This window comes from Polyergus mexicanus, unplaced genomic scaffold (genome assembly GCF_030449975.1).
Source record: "Polyergus mexicanus isolate NDT 795.1 unplaced genomic scaffold, iyPolMexi1.0 SCAF_7, whole genome shotgun sequence".
NCBI classification, from domain to species: Eukaryota; Metazoa; Arthropoda; class Insecta; order Hymenoptera; family Formicidae; genus Polyergus; species Polyergus mexicanus.
The window spans coordinates 8,673,866-8,689,608 of NW_027223327.1; the positions used below are offsets into that span (position 1 = coordinate 8,673,866).

Consider the following 15,743-nt stretch of genomic DNA (forward strand, 5'->3'; position numbering starts at 1 on the left):
GCAAAAACGAACAAACTGCAGCGTCGTATTGCCTGATATTGCTCATTCTATCTTCGTTTAATGAATGGACTTACGTCACGCGTGGTGTAGTTCGGTTACAATTCGGAGTAGTCATGTCAAGGGTGTTGTCCGGAGAGCTTGATTGCCAGTAAAGAGATATTTGAAGGGAAAATGTGGCTCGATTATTTCGCGATACTCGTATCTCTTTGCAGTTTTGTATTAACTCCTATTCGTGGTATGAATGCATATTTTTATTCGCGTGAAATTAATAGTTATAGAATTGTATTTTGCATCAAAACACTCGTTAAATAGCAAATAGTTTTTTTGCTTCGTAGAGTAAACTTTAATTATTTCTGAAATGATCATACCAAAGTAATCATATTTCAATTACAGTGTAATTTCAACTATAAATAATTTAATATTGTTCATTATTTTGATTTTTAGACTTTTATTTTACTGCATTATTACATCAGTTATTTTATTTACACTATGGAAGATATTATAGGATTTAACGTGTTAAATACAATTGACAAACAATACATATAAATATATTACAAAATGATTATTATTAATTAATTTTTGACAGGCCAGCATCTCAACAACACAATCACATGGTGTACAGTTTCCGATGGTGAACAAAATAAATGCAACGCCTTTTCCAGGGCGGTTGATCGTGAGATAGGATCCTTTGGCTTTAGCTACTTTTCGATTCATTGCAAACAAGCTTTTAATAAGGAAGAATGTATGAGTATGCTGGATCACGAAAAGGCCCAGATAACAACATTAGATGCCGGAGAAGTCTTCATAGCTGGAAGATATCATAGTCTTGTACCAATAATGCAAGAGATATATGAAAGTGGTTTGAATTATCAATATGCTGTTGCAGTGATTAAGAAAGCCTCTTTGCCCGATGTACAAAGTTTATATGATCTTAGACAAAAGAAGGCTTGCTTTGCTGGTGTTGGAACATTAGCAGGTTGGGTTATTCCTATTAACACTGTAAGTAAAATTTCTAGTTTTTTTTTAAATGATTACAATGTATGGATTTTTTCTAATTATAATATTTATACAATCATTTATATACAATTTTTGTAATTTTTTATAATTATAATTACAATATGTTACAGTATAGATTCTTTTATTAATAATTACAACATATATATAATAATCTAACACAAATATTTATATATGATAAAATAATATCTCTTATTCAGCTTATGCGATATGGGGGAATGGAAGTCATTGATTGTAACAATCATGTAAAGTCGACAATTAAATACTTTGGTCCTAGTTGTGCAGTAAACTCTTTGATTGACAAATATAATCCTCTTGGTAAGTTTATGATAATATAATATACAGTTATATTTTGATATTATAAGTGTTATAATCTCTCGCGAATCAATTGCAGGTGATAATTCTGATCAATTGTGTAGTTTGTGCATTGGAAAAATACCTGGTGGCAAATGCACGTATCAAGATCCTTATTCAGGATATGAGGGGGCTTTTCGATGCTTGGTCGAAGCGGGCGAAATTGCCTTTCTAGTGCATACGACTGTACAAGAGATGACTTCAACGACATTTGATTTTAGTACGCAGAGTCACCACCTAATGAATTAAATCTGTAAGAGAGAGAAGATGATAAAGTATTCACTATTTAATTTTTGCTATTAGGTTCTGTGAAGAAGGAGCAATTTGAACTCCTTTGCAGGGACGGTACTCGCAGATCCGTGGACGAGTACAGAATCTGTAATTGGGGTACTGTACCATCGCGTGCGATAGTCACGTCTTCGGCGACAAATTTCGAGATTCGTCGAATGTACCAAAGATTTCTGGAGAAGGCGGTTCGAATATTGCATAAAAACAAAAATGATACGACGGATTTGAATCGTTTCGATAATAATCAGAGGAATTATGAAAATCGTTCGGGTTACAACAATAGATTTGGCGAGAATGATTTTAATAGAGATGGTGTTAATACTCCAAACGAATATAGCACGGATTGGGATCGCAATGGATATGATCGAAGTTTTGGTGGCGGCGGCAACGGATTCAATTCGTGGGAGAAACCCGCGATCAATGATACGTTCGATTATTACCATAGAGATCATACCGAACCTACGAATATACAATCGATAGAAGTGTTTGATTTGTACGAGTCGGCGCCTAGATATGGAATGAAGCATAATTTAATATTTTCGGTAAGACACATATTTTTTCGCTTATTTCTCCCATTATTATATTTATACTTGATGTAACGCATCCCACTCTTCCAGGATTCTGCTCACGATTTCGTGCAATTGCCTGAAAAAGATCAAACATACACAGGATACTTGGGAAGATCCATAGATCACATATTAGGAGTGCGCCATTGCCCCGTAAATCGGATGACTTTATGCGTTACATCCGACCCGGAAATGGAAAAATGTGTAAAGATGAAGGTACCATTCATACTATATATTTAGCGCAAAAACTATCTATGTCTATTTTAAAAATTATCTATTTAAATGCGTTGAGTTTGAAAATTTTTCATGCGTTTATTGCAGATTGCTTTAAAGGCTCAGCTGTTGAAACCAGAATTGCTTTGTCATAGAGGCCATAGCCAAATAAATTGTATGCAATCGATACAAAGCGGGTACGTATAAAAATATGCTTAAATATACATGCATATATGTCTCTTGATGAAATTACATGCATACTGTTTTTTTCACGATAGAATTGCCGATGTAGCTGTATTGGACGCCGGTGATGTTTATACCGCTGGATTACGTTTCAATCTGATTCCGTTTATATCCGAAGTGTATAATCTCGGCACGCCGGATTATTACGTAGTTGCCGTCGCTAAGGAGGAAGACGACAACACAGATTTGACATATCTGAAAAACAAATATACCTGTCACACGGGGATTAATACTGCCGCGGGCTGGATCTATCCATTGGCGTATCTTATCTCTAACAATTGGATCAGAGGTTACGGTTGCGATTCCGTTCGTGCCGCCGCCGAATATTTCACTAAATCCTGTGTACCAGGCGCGCTTAGTACCGAATATAATATAGGTAGCTCAAAAGACATAACAAAATTAATAATTTTTCTGAATTAGAGATTTTAAAATTAACTAATAAAGATAGAATAATCTTCCATAAGACCGATTACATTTACACAAAACTCTTTTCGTCTGATTACAGGGGTGCCTTATGATAACATGTGCGACTTATGTCACGGGGTAAGCTACAGGTATTGCCGAAGAGACGCTTCCGAGGATTATTTCGGGTACACGGGCGCCTTCAGATGCCTGGTAGAAGGCGGCGGAGATGTGTCTTTTGTCAAACACACAACGGTCGCGGAGAACACTGACGGCAAGCGCAGGGAATTCTGGGCGCGCAACACTTTTACCAAGGATTTCGAGTTGCTTTGTCCGGACGGTACGCGTCGTCCGACCATGGATTACGAGAACTGCAACTTGGGCAAAGTCGCCGCCAACGCTATAGTCGCGCGCGGCGGTTATGGCTACAATGAGACACAGATCAACGCGTATATAAATCTGTTCATATACGCGCAACAGTTTTACGGCCGGAAAGAGCAGGACGAGTTCAGCTTCAGCATGTATTACAGTCCGTCTCCTTACAGCGATCTCATTTTTCAGGACGCCACTCAACAGTTGATAGTCATACCGCCAGAAAAGCGAGAGTATAGCACATATCTCGGACCAGATTTTATGAGAGCTAGAAGAATTGTGGATTGCAACGCTGGCGCGGCAGCCATAGGCTATTCGTTATTTGGTACAATAGTTATGGTAGTATTTACTTTTGTGTTTGGTAGATAAGTATCGCTATAGCGATACGATTTACTTGCTTTTATATGAATAATTTTCGTTGTGAGATTACAAAAGAAAAAATAGAGATCTGACAAATCTGATAGAATACATTTTATTATTAACAATGTATATTTTATCGCTACGACGTAAATTTATTCTACATATTGTTTTATAAATATTTTACACGTATATATATTTAACAGTACAAATGGCTGAAAGAGATAGAGTTAGATATATTAATAAATTTTATGGCTGCCTTTATATCCGTCCAACGGAGACTTATCTCTAAATGTTTCCGTCCAAATACGAGAAATTTAGCGATCTGTTAATCTTAAGGATTATTGTATATTTAATATAATTTGATATAATGTATATTTTATATATTGTGCACACATTAACATTTTTATAGAAATAAATCTTTATACATTTTTCGATGTACATTTCCATTATTCTAAGTCTTGCGCAATAAAAATTATTTTGATAAAAAAAATCGATAAGTAAGCCGCAGCAACAGGAATTTTCTTACTTGAAAAGCGCCGGAAATAGATCGACGTACATTACATATATGTACATACGATAACAGGAAAGATCGAAATTACAATTGAATAACGAGAAAAAAAGATCATTGCTTTGGCTTTCAAAAATTCACGTCAAATCTTAAATCTGAATCAAAATTTCTAAAGTTAACAATACTTTTAATCTAATCGAATAATGTAATTTTAATTGAAATTTTAAGACATTTCTATTAACTAGAAAAAACAATTTATTATTAAAGGAAAAGATATAGTCCGCGCAATTGCGATATGAATAGTGACATTCAACCAGTGAAAAATAACACGTCTAAATACGAAAATCTGAAAAAAGGACAAATCTATAAGTATAATAATACCGACGATCTGCAGGTAGTGCTATTATAATCCTACGGGATATTACGAATATGAAAAATAATTAAGGTTCACGTGACTGCATGATATTTCTCAGGTGATTCGCGGGATATCTGATACTCGCCGAGTAATACTCGACAATCTGAATCAATCTACTGAACAGAAATCGAAATCTAGTTTAGCGCCGACGTCTTATATCTCGTCTTCATCTAAAAATATTAGTTCAGGTGAAATCTGGCAAATAATTTCAATTCATATGTCTAAACAAATATATATCATAATAATACATTACAGTCATTGATTTATTCATGCGTATTAATCTGTATCAGTTGTAAATTGATTTCGTTCTACGACTTATGCCCTTTCCAGCGTCACAACTATGTAAACATGCGTCTTACTTTCAGATAAAAATCAGATAAAAATTCGTAAATTAGTAGACAGCAAACAAGTCTCAGGACCGTTTCATCAATCTGACAAAAAGACATTTCTTCTCGATAGTTACGCCCGTATTGCCGCTACGAATAATAGACGTTGTCCTAAACGAATGCGTGAATTTGCTAAACCGAAGAGACAAGCTCGTAGCAATCAGAATGACTACTCGGCAAATTTTGATCTAAACTACGGTCATGCAACTAAAACTTACATGACTGAAATCAGACGCAGCTTAAAAGAATCGAAAAAGAAATAGCTTGGTTTATTATATTAACAAGAAATATTCTAAATAATTTTCCAGCGTTATTATTACGATTTTAAAGAATATAAAAAAAACCAGAAAGATATTTAGAAAGATGTATCTAAACAATGTCTGAAAAATATAGAATTTTATAAACGACTCTTTGTAATATTTGAATCTTTTCTATAGAATATAAAAAATAAAAATTTTTCTCTTTCTATAAAATTAAAAATATTGCCGCAATAAAGAAACTGGATTTTATATACATTCTTGATATTATTCTTGATAATAGCAAGCATAGCAAGTCTCGTAATGTTTTCCTCATAATGAGGAAAACATGACCTACATCACTACTCGGTGTGATCAGTTTGTATCGTTAACTATATGATGTTTGAAAAATGTGTCGAGGGGAAAAACAAGAATTTATAAACTGTGACCATTGGAAGTAATATAATTTTCGCAGATTCGCGTTTCAGATATACGTTAGGTACCTCCTGTCAAATAATAAAACGTTCACGCGTTGTCTCATCTTTTTGTTAAAAAATCCCACGCACGTGCACATTTAAATTACAAAACTGTGCGCGTGATCTTACACGTATATCTATTCGTTTAAGAAATAAATTTATGTATGACATACTTGGATTTCCCAGAGAGGCAATTATGCGGTTCTTCCTCCTAGCAACTTGGATATAAAATAAAGGCCATCACCCTTGAGATTTTTTTTTAATACTTGCTGGTGCAACGCAAGCGTGTGTATGCGTCTAACTGGTTTCACATAGGAAACTAGCTCTCGTGTTAAGCTCGAGTACGTAGCAGTACGAGCTATCCTCTTGTCATGAAACATTTATTCCTTCTGAGCGTCGTCCTTGTATTCGCCAGCGGCGATCTCGCTGGCGAACAATGCGAAGTGACCGCACCGATCGGACGAATTCGCGGTTCCATCTTGACCTCCAGACTCGGCAAAAAAATTTATTCTTTCCGCGGTGTGAGATACGCCGAATCACCAACTGGGCAGCAACGTTTTCAGGTAAAGTTATACGAACGATAATAATGCTATAGCTAAAGTTTTATCGTACGTACGTTTTGAAATCCGCTTCACGAAACGTAAAAATTATTTTATAATAATTTCAGTTTATGATAAAATATTTGTATGAAGAATAAAACGAGATTTATTATAGGACGAGCACAATGTAAATGTCATTCTTTCATTCAATTCCATTTCTCGTAGGTCGCTATTCCAGCGGCGGATTGGAATGATGTCTTTGATGCGACCAAGGAAGGACCTGCCTGTCCAGCAATAAACGGGGAGAATATAATGGAAGATTGTCTTCGTGTAAATGTCTACACGACGAAAGTAAGCTTCACTAACTTACATGATACGTATTCTCATTGAAAGGAATAAACTTACTAATTGAACAATTATTGTCTCGGTGGCAGTTACCTTCGGCGAACGATTCCGTAAAGAGGCCGGTGTTGGTATTTTTCCACCCTGGTGCTTTTTATATATTCTCGGGTCAAAGCTTCTACTTTGGACCTGAATACTTGCTGGACAAAGATATCGTTCTCGTCACTGTTAATAATCGTCTCGCAACTCTAGGTGAATCCCCGAGGGCATTTAATTATTCTTCTGATAATTTAAATCATAAGCGATAAATTTCGCTTGAAGCTGAAGGAAATTATATAAACCAAACATAGCTTAATATTAAAATATTTTAAATTCAAAGATATAACGACACGTTTCTCTAAAAAAAAATATATATATATATGCTTATCAGGTTTTATAAGCACCGGTGACTCGAAGGCACCAGGCAATTTGGGCTTGAAAGATCAAGTTGTGGCGCTTCGATGGGTACAGAGAAACATAGCCGCCTTTGGCGGCGATCCTGATAGCGTTACGATATCTGGCTACAGCATCGGTGGATTTAGCGTGATGCTGCACATGGTTTCGCCAATGTCCAAGGGATTGTTCCATCGCGCGATCATGATGAGCGGCTCGATGACGTCAGAACCATACCCGACCGAACAATTGCATCTGGCGAAGAAGCAAGCGGAGTTATTGAACTGTCCGTCTGACACTACGGACGCTATGCTGGTCTGCTTGAGTTCTAAACCGGTGGAGAACTTCACAGATACTATACCTAAGTTCTTTGTGAGTATGGCAAACATTATAGACGAGATTTGATAATTAGAAAATAACTATTAATAAACAGATATGTAGAAAATAACTTCCCTATCATATGATAGGAAATTGAACGGAAGCTTTTGAAAAATAATATAATTGAGATTTGTTTTGTTTTTAAAAGCGATTAGATAAAAAATAGAAAATTAAGATAATTAAACACACCGTGACACGTTTTAGGAATGGTATTATAATCCGACATTGTTATGGTCACCCGTAGTGGAACCCGAGGTTCACGGTGTAGAGAGGTTTTTGCCCGAACAGCCCGTTGATCTTATTAGAAAAGGAAAATTCCATAAGGTTCCGCTGATGGCGGGGGTCACCAAGGACGAGTTCGGTGGTGTGGTCGTTGGTAAAAAAATCTATTCTATTTAATTAAAAATAATTGTTGAAATATAAATGCACGAATTTCTACGTTTGATTCTAGGTGTCGAACAGCAACATAAACTTGGAAACAACTCGATCTTGGATGATTTAAACAATGACTGGTACAAAATTGCGCCAATCGCATTCATATACGAACGGAATACATCTCGTTCCAGATACATAAGCACCGAACTACGTCAATTTTATTTTGGCAATCAATCGATCGGCCCGAACACGTATGACGGTCTCGCACATGTTCGTAAACATTATTTTGAAAAGTATTATATACATAGATACGTATTAAATATTACAACAAATAAGTTATTAATTATTAATGGATTCGAGACGCGCGTGATGTTCATTGCAAATATTGCAAAGTATTGATACAGTATCGCGAGTAAAATTAATCGCGCGATTATACAATACATGACAATTTTGTAATTTTGTTGCAGATTAAAGCCGATAGTCTAATTATATTTCCATTGTATCGCACTGTAAAACTGTTCGCAGAAAACACAGATCAACCAATCTACTTTTACGTATCTTCTTATCAAGGACGATATAGTTTTGTCATGTGGAACAAAACTACACCGTACGGTATGACTTTTATTTTTATATTACTTATATATTTTTTGGTTGATTAAAAATATTATTTCGTAGCACATATCGCGAGATCTGATCCTCATCCGAATAAAGTTATGACTAATCCGTTGTTTACTTGATCATTTTAGGAGTAGTGCATCACGATGATTTGCAATATCTATTCTTTATGAGGAAGATATTTCCCTTCTTCGAAAATGACGCTCCGGAGATACCTATAGTGGAACTTATGACAAGTATGTGGTCAAACTTTGCTGAAACTGGACAGCCAGTACCACCGACTTTGGCGAACAACGTCACATGGGAACCATATTTATTAAAAACCGACAACTACTTAGAAATTTCCGAGATACCGAGGATGAAGACAAGACTTTATCCCGATAGAATGCAAAAGTGGGAGGGCCTATTTCCTTTGAATTCGAAATAGTAATCAGTTTAATGTCTAAAATCGATATCTAAGCTGTAAAAGATACGTTAATCATGCCAAGCGATTCAGTAAAAGATGCACGTATCGAATCTATTATTCCAGCAAATGTAAACAATTACCTATATCATGTTTATGAAAAAATATCTTTTCCCTAATAAAAAAATGTTTCTTTAAATTGCAATACTTACAATATTTTTGTTTCAATATAAAAGATATTGAGATCGAAAAACTCATAATACTTTCTCTCTATTAATGATAAGTCATAACAAATTTTAATAAATGTTAATTGCAAAAAACATCATCACATATATTACAAAAGAACAAAAGTTTTAGAAAAATTCATAAAAGATAATAAACATGTATTTAGATCTTCGGATCTGATGGTTCCAATTTCACCATTAGCTCGCTTAACTCCCATAATTTTTTGCCCTTAGCAGGATCTTTCGCGGCATTCGATAGACCGTGTTCCTAAAATATATGGAATATAATTAAAATAAAAGAAAAAAAGTTTTTAAAAAGATTGAAAATAATTCTTACAGCACAATCCATGAAATATTTTCCCGAGACTCCGTTGAGCTCGTCGGAAACCGTAACATAAATAGTCGTTTGCGCGCCTTGCACAGGCGTTTTGAAGAAAACCTTGCTTATTAGATACAAAATCGTGGACAACACAGGGGGCACGGTTTGCCAGATTCCGCTGTAGATCATTCCGGGATGCAAGCAATTTGCCGTCACTCCCGAGCCCTCCAAACGTCGCGCCAGCTCCAATGTAAAAACTATATTCGCGTACTTTGATACATAATAAACATAAGCCGGCCATGTCGACGTAGGATTGAGATTGTTGAGATTTAAACTCGCTAATCGATAGAGCTCTGACGCAACTACTACGATACGGCTTGGTTTCGATCGTTTTAATAAGTCTGTAAATGCAAACGAGATTTTCCTCATTACCTATATTATAACTCAGATGACAAATACATACATCATAATGATGCTTTTTTATTATTTGTTATAATCTTGAGTAAGAATAGAAAGAAACTTATTAATGATAGTGTTGTGTAGTTAGCATTGATAATCATTTTTTTACACGTTATTTATTTGCTAAGAGCATACACATGAACGCATATAAAGTTTAAATTAAGTTAAATATTATTTTGAGATTTAAATATATATATATATATATACATATATATACATGAAATTAGATTGAAAATTCTCTTATTCTCTTTACTTAATATTGTGCTATTTCGAACATTCATTCATCTACATAAAGTCTCTCAATGGCAACATATTAAATGAGATAATCTATTGTTGTACTATGTGTCATGTGGCAGATAAATTAGCATGCTGTAATAGTTTTGCATATTATAATTATTTACCGATTAAAAGATGCGTCAACAAAAAGGGACCAAAGTGATTAGTAGCCATAGTCAATTCTACTCCGTCTTTATTGACTTTCTTTGTGATAACTTCCGCAGTCCCAGCATTATGAATCAATACGTCCAATCTGTTTTCCTCTTGATTTATCTGTCGCGCAAATTCTCTGATCGATTGCAACGATGATAAATCCAATTTTCGGACTACGATATTGTTGTTGTTCGATTCTTTCACAATCTCATCTGTATATGAAAATTATTTGTATATTAGAGAAAAATAAAATCAAAAATATATGTCTGTGAAAAACGTGGGATACATCAACCTTAAGTAATAATAGAAAAAACTTAACAATAATATTGTGTAGTTAACATCGATAATCATTTTCTACATATCGTTCATTTGCTAAAAACATATACATACATGGACACATATAAAGTTTAAATTAAGTTAAATATTATTTTGATCAAACGCTTTCAATATTCAAATTGAAGAACAATCGAAAATGATATTATGCTTTACGAATTCTTTGGAATAGAAATAAATTGCAAAATTGTTATTTTTTGTTTCAAGTAAATTTAATATTAACAAATTTAATATATATGTATATATATATATATATATATCTTTGTGTTTTTTAAGTTAATTAAAAATTTAATTATTACTTATTGTCAATCATTTGATTTATATGACTATTATTATATCCCAAGGCATCATGAAATGTATTGACAAAAATGTATGATTCAAAGAATCATACAAGTTTAGAAACAGCATGCACAATAAACCTATATAATCATAATCTTATTTGATTTGGACGCATTATAACATTTGCAATTATAAGCGATTTCTTTACTTATAATTATATGTTATAAAAACATGCATAAATGTGCATATCTCCGATTGATTTAATCGCAACGGAATGTATGTATGTACATACATACATACGTAATCAAATTAAGTTGCAATTGAGTAAAATAGAATTAAGTTGTATGTCAAGAACTAATCCATCAAAGTGACAAAACCTTTCAGGCAATTAGCGGTATCCATATTTCTGCAAGCCATAATAAGCCTCGCGCCCCTCTTGGCGATATCTCTTGCGGTCTCCTTGCCGATACCAGAAGTGCATCCAGTGATTATTACTGTTTTTCCGTTCATTCTGTTTTTGCTCTTACAAAGGCTCAAAGTGTAGACAACGTAGACACGAAGACCAATCAAAAGCAAAATTGCACCGCCGAGCACAATTGCCACAACGCAATAAAGCAGCGTCATGCAGTCGATGCTTATCATATTATCTAAACAAAATTAAACACATGCACGATATTGAAATTCGACGTTTATTATATTTTCTAAAACACATATAATATTACTTATAGGAATATATTATTTTCAATAATATTAAATATAAAAGAAAAAGAAAAAAAAATAAGAGCAAAGAAAAATATACACTTTTTTAAAACGACTTGATTAATAAAACAATTAAATAATAATACAATGAACTTCATTTGTTTAGAAAAAATATCACGACGTACGCTTCTTGAATGTATAGATTTCTTTTTCTTCGAGAAAATGCACCTTTACGCTTTTATATTTTTCCAGTCGGCAGAGTTCGAAAGTATGTACGATGTCCGGATTCTCCGACGACTGAAGCGTGCACGAAGGTCATTGACCATACATACCGTTTATTAAAGGTATTGAACTTGCTCTTTACTTAGCAAGTTTCCTTTGAAAGCTTTGTTAAAAACCAAGCAAAGAAGTCGAAACAATTGTATTTGAAACGTACAAAAATATATATGCATAATATTAAAACCAAGTCCTCGTGACAAATGTGATTTTATCGAAAACAATTCATTATTACGTAATTTTTATAATGTATAAATTTTAAGATAGAGCGAAATTACATAATATAAAATAAAAATATTTCAGGCAATATTATTTATATATGTAATAAATGATGATACGATTATGATACGATAAACATTACATTACGATAGGAATGGAGATGCGAACAATATAAATAAATTAATAAAAGTCGCATGATCATGCGTTTACACGTGTAAGGAATCTTGAAGCAGAAAGTTTATTGGGTGCCAATCGACACAATAAAAGTCGCATGACTTGTAATAATATCTAATAACATTTAATTACTTGATTATACGATTCATGTGTTTTTTGTCTGTTAAGGCTATTCGCTGATAAACTTGAAATAAAAAGTTGACTATGAATATATTAACCTTATTGTATGAACACTACACAACAGAACTGCAAAATTGACACGACCTTGCTAAGCTTGAGACTGGAAGCGGTCTCTGGATTTTAGACCAGTCGAGCTCCTCTCTCGCCGAACTTCTCCCACTTTGTACTCTGATCCCTAACTTAATAATCGTATACGATATTTCTCTTTCAGATCCAAAATCTATTTCTAGTTAGTGTGTAAATTGAAGATTCTTTTGCTACGCATGTATTATTCACAATTTTGATTTCCAATGTCCCTTTGATATTTTTTTTTTTTTTTAATTTTGCGATCAAAATCGTATCGCAGATACGATTTTAATAACGATGACTGTTTTATTCTTATGATTAAAAAGAAAAAAAAAATATATATATACATATATGTGTATATGTATATATTTAATCCATTAAAGAAATTATATCTATATCTTCTTACATTTTGTAGAATAAAAATTTCTATAAATCTAGTAATAGATGCAAAGATAAATTGTAGAAGGATACATTTTAATTGAATCCATAGAGTTGTTACTCACGTACAATCCTGGCAGAATTTTTTATTATCAGCTTTCGTTATGATTGCCGTCGTTATGATTCACATACCGAAGCACTACTGATGTTGGTTCTTCTTTCATGTGAGTGGACAATACCTGAAGCCCCACTTTTCGCGATGAAGGATGTTGAGCAGAAGGTGGCCTTGATATCTCGGTGATTTTTTATCTACTTGAAAATAGCATTTAGAACAGCTTGAAATATTCATATATGCTCTTAACAGCGTGTCTTTCAATATTAAGAGAAGGAAACCATCAAGAGACACGGTAATGTCTCATGCTAAGTCATATATGATACAAAAAATAATAAAATACAATATTAATGTACGTTAGTATAGAATGTAATAATAAAGTAACAGAAAGAGAGAGAGAGAGAGAGAAAGAGAAAGAGAAAATATGTATAGTATAGAGCGTTTAAACTATAGAATATACGCTTGCGTTATATGAAATCTTCTCTCGATCGAAGAAAATGATAAATCAATTAATTATTTTTTAATTGATCAAATTTCAAAGAATCGGAATAGAACGATGATTTGTCACGCGACGAAAGATGCGCGTTGCAATAAACTTGTGTTTCATTAAAAGAGAGAAGTTTCGCGATTAATCAGAAAATGTGTTTCGTTATGAGCGTTTATTTATTTGGAAAGTTCGACAAATTTAAGTACGAGTTAAATTCAGTGAACTTTGATACTTAATTTTCGCATACTTAATTTAAGATTTTAAGTCAATTATAACGCAATGAGTGCTCCATGCGATATAATAAATGATACACAATTTTTCATTTCTAGTTTTCTAACAAGATATGCAATCTTTTTTACTATGCAATTGCTTTTGTACTATGAATTTCTAATTGGTTTTGGTTTCGTGAAAATTGTGCGATCGCGATCGTAATTTAACGCGAGCGTCACCGCTCGATATCGTCGATTGATCCATCTCGACACCATTTTGCAGGATTTGCGCAGTTAGGCTGGAGATGCGTAGATCCTTGACTTTCATTGAACTCTCCAAATATGTAATCTTGTGGTTCAAAGTACATATTATCTCCTCCTTTTCACGCAATTCTTGCGTCAACTCCATATAGATCGCACGACGAACGGTTTCATCATTTACGTCCTTAATTCCCTCTGTCTCGACGTCCACAAGTGCATTGGCTATACAAACGCATTTGAAAACTCGTCAATTTTACGCGCAATATCCATCACGCGAATTATCTCATTTAAATATCTCACGCCTATATCTGCCCAAACGAGGAAATTTGCAGTAGCTAAATAAATTCCATATACGAAAAGGGCAAATAATCCAACTGAAAACGAAGAGAAGCCCTCTTTTAAGCCGCGCAAATTTCGACGGATTAATTTCAGTAATTTTCTGATCGGCTTCGATTTTGTTTGAACTTTCCGCCGACGAATTAAGTTGGTTGTCCGTCAACGAATTTTCAATTTTCTCCTCTGTGTATGCATAAAGTATACAAATACTATATGTTTAAAAGTAAAAAATCACATTTATCTCTATCGTTAGATAAACACGATTACTCGACATCGAGTACCTTCCGTATTATATTTGGATTTTAGCATTTCTTCGTCGTCTCTCAGAATTTTCATTCTCAATTCCAGTAGGAGTTTCTCGATCGTGCCTTGCGACGCGTTCGCCAAATGATGAATCGTGTCCCTGCTCAATTTCATATCGATCTTGGTAAGTACCTTTCGATTCAGGGTGTTCCAATTCTCCTTCTTCATGTTCAGATTACTCGCCGGCACGTAATTGTGAAGTTCCACGTATCGAGGATAGTACACTTTCAAAATCTCCGCCATGAGGACTAATGATTTGCCCGGATATAATAAAATTTAAATTATTTATTAAAAGAGAAAGAAGAAGTAATATGGGAAATGATCATTGTCAAGGAGTAAACGATAATTACCGGCGTCCGAAAAGTCTCTCGTTAAATTTCTCGCGGGTTTCGAGATAGGGATGCTGTCGATCCACGCAAACAACTCCTTGTCCGTTGGATTTTGCGATGTGTCACCGATCATTTTCTTTTCCTTTTATCAACGACCATCAATCATATTCTTAATTAATTAATCCTCACGTTGCACAACGCGGACGATGAATAAAGAAATGTCGAAACATGTTGTCATACGATTTCTCTTGTAACACGAAATCTCTCGTCGAGATCTGCGATAATCGATATGCGAAAATTTTCCATTATTTTTAATTTGAACTGAAGTTAATCAACCGTCAGTCGCGCGCAAAAAAAATCTCGAGAAAATCAAATTTTGAGATGTAATTATTAAAGTTATTATTACAATATTATTATAATTATTTCCGCGATGCTGATTGGTTATCTCGTTCGTGCGCTGCGATTTGCATCACTCGTATTATTTGCGATTGTCAAATAATGCGAAAAATTAATAATATTCATATATATATATATATATATATATATATATATATGAATATTACATGGACATTCATTAATTTTTTTAAAGTTTTCTTTCCATAACTTTAACTTTTTCTATCATAAACTGTCAAACTGTCAAAATTCGCATATATATATATATATATATATATATATATATATATATAAATCTAAATTTTTTAATAAACCTTTTATAAAAATAAAAAAAAAATCTTTTTATAAAATTTAATTTTAT

At 33.7% G+C, this 15,743-nt stretch overlaps 5 protein-coding genes across 8 annotated transcripts; 3 read left to right on the forward strand and 2 right to left on the reverse strand.

Annotated features, from left to right (window-relative positions):
- Positions 1-98: 98 nt before the first annotated feature.
- On the forward strand, positions 99-4,219 carry Tsf2 (transferrin 2). Its single transcript, XM_070298614.1, has 9 exons — positions 99-235; positions 587-999; positions 1,215-1,332; positions 1,409-1,588; positions 1,672-2,198; positions 2,274-2,438; positions 2,544-2,632; positions 2,714-3,054; positions 3,184-4,219. The coding sequence occupies exons 1-9, from the start codon at positions 172-174 to the stop codon at positions 3,819-3,821; spliced, it is 2,535 nt and encodes an 844-aa protein (XP_070154715.1). The 5' UTR covers positions 99-171; the 3' UTR covers positions 3,822-4,219.
- A 396-nt stretch (positions 4,220-4,615) lies between these two features.
- LOC138934649 (uncharacterized) lies at positions 4,616-5,384 on the forward strand. The gene is made up of 3 exons (XM_070298619.1): positions 4,616-4,714; positions 4,794-4,923; positions 5,101-5,384. Exons 1-3 carry the CDS (start codon positions 4,616-4,618, stop codon positions 5,382-5,384), a joined length of 513 nt encoding a protein of 170 aa, XP_070154720.1.
- Positions 5,385-6,098: 714 nt separating this feature from the next.
- On the forward strand, positions 6,099-9,122 carry LOC138934869 (esterase FE4). The gene is made up of 8 exons (XM_070299012.1): positions 6,099-6,396; positions 6,598-6,723; positions 6,807-6,966; positions 7,145-7,518; positions 7,729-7,900; positions 7,976-8,169; positions 8,367-8,511; positions 8,646-9,122. Exons 1-8 carry the CDS (start codon positions 6,205-6,207, stop codon positions 8,939-8,941), a joined length of 1,659 nt encoding a protein of 552 aa, XP_070155113.1. The 5' UTR covers positions 6,099-6,204; the 3' UTR covers positions 8,942-9,122.
- Positions 9,123-9,208: 86 nt separating this feature from the next.
- Positions 9,209-13,344, reverse strand: LOC138934759 (retinol dehydrogenase 14). Of its 4 annotated transcripts, XM_070298814.1 has the most exons (6): positions 12,547-12,687; positions 11,845-12,044; positions 11,338-11,607; positions 10,321-10,560; positions 9,479-9,861; positions 9,209-9,409 (listed from the first exon to the last, which is right to left on the reverse strand). In XM_070298814.1, exons 3-6 carry the CDS (start codon positions 11,600-11,602, stop codon positions 9,305-9,307), a joined length of 993 nt encoding a protein of 330 aa, XP_070154915.1. In that variant the 5' UTR covers positions 11,603-11,607; positions 11,845-12,044; positions 12,547-12,687; the 3' UTR covers positions 9,209-9,304. The 4 variants fall into 4 exon arrangements, with proteins under 4 accessions (XP_070154915.1, XP_070154916.1, XP_070154914.1 ...); XM_070298815.1 differs by lacking the exons at positions 11,845-12,044; positions 12,547-12,687 and adding an exon at positions 13,082-13,344; XM_070298813.1 differs by lacking the exons at positions 11,845-12,044; positions 12,547-12,687 and adding an exon at positions 13,078-13,344.
- A 397-nt stretch (positions 13,345-13,741) lies between these two features.
- On the reverse strand, positions 13,742-15,122 carry LOC138934762 (sperm flagellar protein 1). Its single transcript, XM_070298817.1, has 4 exons — positions 15,011-15,122; positions 14,639-14,908; positions 14,322-14,540; positions 13,742-14,243 (listed from the first exon to the last, which is right to left on the reverse strand). Exons 1-4 carry the CDS (start codon positions 15,120-15,122, stop codon positions 13,939-13,941), a joined length of 906 nt encoding a protein of 301 aa, XP_070154918.1. The 3' UTR covers positions 13,742-13,938.
- Between the last annotated feature and the right edge of the window lie 621 nt (positions 15,123-15,743).

Excerpts from the sequence above, each read along its gene's own strand:
- Tsf2 (XM_070298614.1), top strand. The coding sequence starts at position 172 with ATGTGGCTCGATTATTTCGCGATACTCGTATCTCTTTGCAGTTTTGTA. Across the intron at positions 1,000-1,214 it reads GGGTTATTCCTATTAACACT|CTTATGCGATATGGGGGAAT; the intron begins GTAAGTAAAATT and ends TCTCTTATTCAG. Across the intron at positions 1,333-1,408 it reads TGACAAATATAATCCTCTTG|GTGATAATTCTGATCAATTG; the intron begins GTAAGTTTATGA and ends AATCAATTGCAG.
- LOC138934649 (XM_070298619.1), top strand. The coding sequence starts at position 4,616 with ATGAATAGTGACATTCAACCAGTGAAAAATAACACGTCTAAATACGAA. Across the intron at positions 4,715-4,793 it reads ATAATACCGACGATCTGCAG|GTGATTCGCGGGATATCTGA; the intron begins GTAGTGCTATTA and ends GATATTTCTCAG. Across the intron at positions 4,924-5,100 it reads ATCTAAAAATATTAGTTCAG|ATAAAAATCAGATAAAAATT; the intron begins GTGAAATCTGGC and ends TCTTACTTTCAG.
- LOC138934869 (XM_070299012.1), top strand. The coding sequence starts at position 6,205 with ATGAAACATTTATTCCTTCTGAGCGTCGTCCTTGTATTCGCCAGCGGC. Across the intron at positions 6,967-7,144 it reads TAATCGTCTCGCAACTCTAG|GTTTTATAAGCACCGGTGAC; the intron begins GTGAATCCCCGA and ends TATGCTTATCAG. Across the intron at positions 8,512-8,645 it reads GAACAAAACTACACCGTACG|GAGTAGTGCATCACGATGAT; the intron begins GTATGACTTTTA and ends TGATCATTTTAG.
- LOC138934759 (XM_070298815.1), bottom strand. The coding sequence starts at position 11,602 with ATGATAAGCATCGACTGCATGACGCTGCTTTATTGCGTTGTGGCAATT. Across the intron at positions 10,561-11,337 it reads TACCGCTAATTGCCTGAAAG|ATGAGATTGTGAAAGAATCG; the intron begins GTTTTGTCACTT and ends TTTCATATACAG. Across the intron at positions 9,410-9,478 it reads AATATTTCATGGATTGTGCT|GAACACGGTCTATCGAATGC; the intron begins GTAAGAATTATT and ends CATATATTTTAG.
- LOC138934762 (XM_070298817.1), bottom strand. The coding sequence starts at position 15,122 with ATGATCGGTGACACATCGCAAAATCCAACGGACAAGGAGTTGTTTGCG. Across the intron at positions 14,909-15,010 it reads GAGAGACTTTTCGGACGCCG|TCCTCATGGCGGAGATTTTG; the intron begins GTAATTATCGTT and ends GCAAATCATTAG. Across the intron at positions 14,244-14,321 it reads TCGTTTGGGCAGATATAGGC|CCAATGCACTTGTGGACGTC; the intron begins GTGAGATATTTA and ends GCGTTTGTATAG.